Here is a 6,056-nt window from a genome sequence, read left to right on the forward strand (position 1 = left end):
TATTTATTATAACTCTTATAAGTCCTGCATATATTATTGTCACGGTGGTCTATTTTTTTTTACGGGATTCTTTTGTTGTTTATTATCTTCATCCATGTATAAAATAATTGTTGTGAATTCGATGGATAAAACATTGAGAGATATCTATACTAATGAGTTAGGAACACATCACACATAAATTTAACTAACATCACATTCAATCCAATAAGAGAAAAGGTTTGTACATCCTTTTTACTTGTATGTTATTCAATTTGTCAATTTTTATTTAATATAAAATTTCGCATTCCCACTTAGACTTTAACAAACATCTTAACAAAGATTCTTTTAATGTCCCTAATTAATGGGTGCTTTCAAGGATCAATTTAAACCTTTTCTTTTCTTTCATTCCTCTTCATGGTAGGAAACCACAAGATATAGATCCTTTGATGGTTTGAGGCAGCCACACATGAAACACGAAGCCAAAGTGATGAAATTAAAAGTGCAGCTAGATATTTGTTGTCCACAGTGAGGAGAATATATCATTCTTAGAAAACTAATGATGTTTCTACTTTTTAGATTAGAAATTAAGGTGAGAATATTCATCTACGATCTAATAGCTCACCGAAATTTCTATTCGGGTAATATTGGAGGGTTATTGAAAATCTGCACAAAGAAATATCAAACCACAAAAGTTGAACCATTGTAAAGTCAAAATGATTCTTGAGAGGGAAAGCTAAATGTCTATGGGGTAATAATTATGAATGCTAGAACGACATGCACGAGGCATATATAAAGGTGGCTCTAAAATATGCATTGATATGGAATGGAATCTATTTAAAGTTACTGTAACTGTGGATATTTTTTTCTTTTAATTTGTGTCACATACATGTGACCACACGATTGGTTCGATATATTTATGTATATAAATTTGGGTAATATTTGAACACCTTACAATTTTATACACTTCAAATCTTAACCATTAAAATTATATATATCCAACAGTCATGAGGTCATTGTTCATTGATAAACCATTTCAATTACCTATAAAAACTTCATGGTTCACCCGTGAACCATTTAACCTATGGGTCCACAGTGGAAGTCACTAAATTAACCCTTCAAATTTTGTGGGTCATGCAGAAACTCACCTTCTTTTCTCATGCATATATATGTAGGTCCAGAATCTCTTAAATTTTGAAAGCGACAAGCACAAGCGATTCAAGGCTATTGACTCGGGTATAAATAGAGACGACCTCATCATAGTTGGTGTCATAACAAAGCATAAGAAAACCAATTGTAAAGTAGTTTCCACTGTCTCCTTATTGATCATGCCTCGTGGAAGTAGGGACCCTCTAGTTGTTGGGCGTGTGATTGGGGATGTATTGGACCCTTTTGAATGTTCTATTCCTATGAGGGTCACCTACAATAACAAAGATGTCAGCAATGGATGTGAATTCAAACCCTCACAAGTTGTCAACCAACCAAGAATAAATATCGGTGGTGATGATTTCAGGAACTTCTACACTTTGGTAACAAATTAATTATGTCCAATTACTCTTGTGATTTTAAGTTGAAGTAGTGGTTGCAATATCGATCATTAATAAAAGTGTTAAGTATATATTGTCTATCTTCTTTAAGCAAAAAAGACATGCAAACGTCACAATGAATAGTAGTTTCTAGCTTAATACAACTTGATTTCATTTCTCTCATTGATAGATCGCGGTTGATCCTGATGCACCTAGCCCAAGTGATCCCAATTTCAGAGAATACCTCCATTGGTGAGCCAAATAATTAATGTGGTTCCAAATGTCATGAATATATTCGTACACATGAATTGAACTATACATTTATGAATTTTTCTAGCATAATGTTGCAATAATATTATAACACTCCTCTCTCAATGTATCAGGTTAGTAACTGACATTCCAGCAACAACGGGGCCTACTTTCGGTATGTATGATGTTCATTCCTTTTTAAAACCTTATTTTTTTCTGTGCTTAAACCTAATTAATATGCAAACCATAATATATTACACTGATATAGGAACTCAATTTTTTCAAAATCATTATTATTTATTTTACTTGATGAAGATCTTAGAAATTTCATTGAACACTGGATGCCTATAACTCGTAAGTTTTGGAATCAAAGGCAAGTGGATATATGATAAGAATCGAAACCAACATCATTAATAATTAATTTACTGAGAATATATACTGGATGGCAATTAAACTATGGATATTCTACAAGGTTCCATCAACTTTTATCTTACTGGAGTTTATCTTTTGTCGTTTGAAGTAGTACGTCTTTTTTCTAACATATACATATGATGTCCGTGTTTATGAGAATATTTATGTGGTCCAAATTAAAAAGTATTGAATTTATTTATTTTTTGTTTTTGATATACAGAATATTCTTGTTAATTGAACATTTTGTTATGTCTTAAATTCATATGGATAGTTGTTAGATTTATTATTTTTATTTAATTATATCAAAGTCAAAAGGTTTGATTAAAGGAAAAGAATAAATTATTTGGTTAATAATATGTACACCCCAAAAATATCCAATATATATTATTATTGTATTAGAATCATAGCTAATTTTAATTGGTTTCGTTCTCCTGGTTTACGTTTGCCTGTGAATTTAATTTGGATATGAAATAGGAATTCCCCTTTCGCCATAGATATATATAAAGTAGTTTTAATTCATTTGGTGGCTAACATAATAGATCGAGATACATAGTTGGTTCAAGCAATGTAAGGGAGGAATGTGCACCTCTAGAAAAGAAAACTATGCCTCGACTTTTCTGGCACACACTCAATATTGAAAATTAATTTTGATTTTGATGTTTCAAAAAAGTTTTTATTGGTTCTAACTTCATAAGTTTTAAATGTTTTAGAATGGTTCTTGTCATTACCTTGTGATTATGTGGCATACATCTATATTTGTCAGGTCAAAAGCTATTCTAAAATAATATGTAATGTGACAGATACATATATATCACTTTTTTTTGCTGACATAGATACATAGTACATATTATCAGTAAGTGACAAAATAAAAAAATTGATAGTTAAGAGCTAAGACTACATTAAGTCATATTTACAATAATATTTAACAACATGTTTTACCTTAAAAGATTAAAAATATAAAGTAGTTGGAGAAATCAGCCAAAGTATGAACCATATATAAAACCATTCAAGTCTTGTTTAATTTCTCCAAATTGTTAATGTTCATCAACATGCGAAAAAGAAGAGAAGATTCATTTATTCAAGAAGAAAGTCACAAAGCAACTGTTGTGACTAAAGGAGAATATTCCTATTGAATAGATTAACTTTAATTTGTTGGCCACCTCTCCAAAATCACATGGCAAGATAACACTAAAACCTTCATATAGGATCTACAGAGTTGAAGAATTTCATAGAAAAAGCTTCATAACTTGTTGATGCAAATTTGAATACTGTTTTAGCAAAAATTGATAAGGTGACTTAGTAGAATAACAATCAGATTTGTCTAAACTCCATTTCCAAACATGACCAAAAGTGAGCAACATATATAATTTAATAAATTCAGCATCAGGATTCAGGACAAACATATTTTCTTTCTAAGTGAAAAAAGACCTTCATTTCAACTTTCACTTTCCACACCCCCATCAACCTACTCACCAAGGTCAGCAATCTTAACATCATTCAAGACTGCATTATGATACAATTGCGATCACATTATCTGCAGTTTCTTAGGACGGTCATGATGAAACCACAATCGTAAATGAGACCAGACCAAAAGCCTTCTACATTTTAAAAAGAAATTAAATAATGTTTCTTTCCAAAATGTTGAAGACTTTTTCCACACATAGGTTATTCAAGTCTATTCTTTTTATCTACAAAGTTAATTGTTAGTTACGTTAAAACATTAATAGGAAAGATTAGAACTTAATTTTTTTTTTCAACCACTAAATCAATCTTATAATTTCTAATTTATTCAAATCTATTAGGGACAATTGTAGTAACCATATAGATCTAAACATTAATAGATTGTCTAGACTTAAATATATTATAATATTATTATTTCTTTCGTGGATATAAATTAATTATAATGACTAATATGCATTGTTGGCACAGGTCATGAGGTTGTAACATATGAAAATCCACGACCCATGATGGGGATCCATCGTATAGTCTTTGTGTTATTTCGTCAACAGGGTAGAGAGACAGTGTATGCACCAGGATGGCGCCAAAATTTCATTACTAGAGAATTTGCTGAACTTTACAATCTTGGATTGCCAGTTGCTGCTGTCTATTTTAACATCCAGAGAGAATCTGGTTGTGGTGGAAGAAGGCTATGTTAATAATAAGACTTAAATAAGTTTTTGATCTTTATAAAATAAGGGACTTTTGAATGTGTTTTTAAAAAATTTTAGTTAAAAAAGACTTATAAGTTTTTGCTTTTATTTTAGTCTTTTAAAGACTTTTTTGTCTTATTCCTTGTTTTCAAGTAAAATTATCATTATATTCTAAAAAAATGTATTTTTAAATTCTCATATGCTCAAAATAGCTTATGATTCAGATTAGCTGATGAAAGATTTAAAAACTCAAATTACATGTGATAGTCTCTTAGGCTCTTGAATGACGTGACAAGTTAATAAATTGTTAATGTTGTTATTATAGAGACTTAAAAAAATTTCAAAAGTCTAAAATTTAAAAAAAAAATCAAATTTTATAGAAAAAAAAACATATTTAAACCTTAAAAATTATTTTATATTATAAAAAAAGCTAAAGTAGCAAGTTTCCTTGAGGGTTTTGGAAATATTGGCAATCGCCCACTCTGTAGTTAGACAGTGTTTTTCAACTTAAACTCGACCTATATTGAAATAAATTGCTAGCTTAGTGGTAGCAATGCAACAGGTCATCTAATATACACATAAATGGAACCGAAGCATTTTGGTTCACTTTTCTTATTTGTATTATTAGTTGAAAAATGTTGTAGATTTTTTTTCGCTAACGATGTTATAGATATTAAAGTGGAAAACAACTTGCGCATAGCTCAAGATAAGTGATACAATATTTATACTTTTGCTTACTATACTTCTGTTTTTAATATGACTAGGATCTATTATATGATTTGATATGTACTTGTAATGCATATTAATTTTAGGGTTATATCTTTACTTTTCGGGTGGAAAATTCTATGGGAATCATAAACTATCAAGAACAATACATATATTTTGAATACGAAAGGGTTAATGTAGAGTTTTCGTGAACTATATCTTATCACGTAGCTTTCAACGTATATAAGGTGGGTTCAAGTTGCTTTTGGATTGGTGTGGATGTAGAAAATGATCCTAAAAAGATCAGGAACCTTTTTACAAGTGGTTCAAAGGATGCTGACAAAAAAAAAAGTGATTCAAATGATATGAATGAACAAAATATATGCTAAAGTCATTGAGTGCAAGATACGAGAAAAATGAAGGTACGGATCAGATTCCTTAAGATATTGACGAGAACGTACATATTTCTTCTGTCAGTTATATATGTTTCAATATCATCTTACAAACATATTGATTTGCGAAACAAGTTTCAAGTCTTATGAAATATGATCCATTTCGTCTCTAACCCTATATATGTTAAATTTCATATTTACTTTTGATAGGTTCATGAACTTCATTACAACTTAACACCGTGGTGAAATCTGAAATTTTTAAACTTATGTAGGTTTTCTTTTTTTACAAATATATATGTACTTTTATACACTATGTGCGTTAGATTTTACCACACTACTAAATATTAAAGATTTATTTAATAAAAATTAAACTATTAGTATAAAACTATAAATGTTGGATTACGATAACAATATGTTTTCGTCTAACGAATTAAACAATAACGATAGAATATACTATAATAAAATTAATATTATATATTAAATTTCTACGCTGATATAGAATTATCTATTAGTTTATTGTATCATGTTAATTTTAATATCAACTTACCATGTCTATATTAGTAGATTCATTTTCATTAAATAAAAAATATTTTAATTAAGGATAATCCAACACCAAACCATTAATAAATGACAAAAAAAATTAGTGC

General features: G+C 29.3%; 1 protein-coding gene across 1 annotated transcript; it reads left to right on the top strand.

Annotated features, from left to right (window-relative positions):
* Positions 1-1,250: 1,250 nt before the first annotated feature.
* LOC114390396 (protein FLOWERING LOCUS T-like) lies at positions 1,251-4,395 on the top strand. Its single transcript, XM_028351121.1, has 4 exons — positions 1,251-1,505; positions 1,693-1,754; positions 1,886-1,926; positions 4,092-4,395. Exons 1-4 carry the CDS (start codon positions 1,305-1,307, stop codon positions 4,316-4,318), a joined length of 531 nt encoding a protein of 176 aa, XP_028206922.1. The 5' UTR covers positions 1,251-1,304; the 3' UTR covers positions 4,319-4,395.
* Positions 4,396-6,056: the final 1,661 nt, after the last annotated feature.

Source organism: Glycine soja, chromosome 16, assembly GCF_004193775.1.
Source record: "Glycine soja cultivar W05 chromosome 16, ASM419377v2, whole genome shotgun sequence".
NCBI classification, from domain to species: domain Eukaryota; kingdom Viridiplantae; phylum Streptophyta; class Magnoliopsida; order Fabales; family Fabaceae; genus Glycine; species Glycine soja.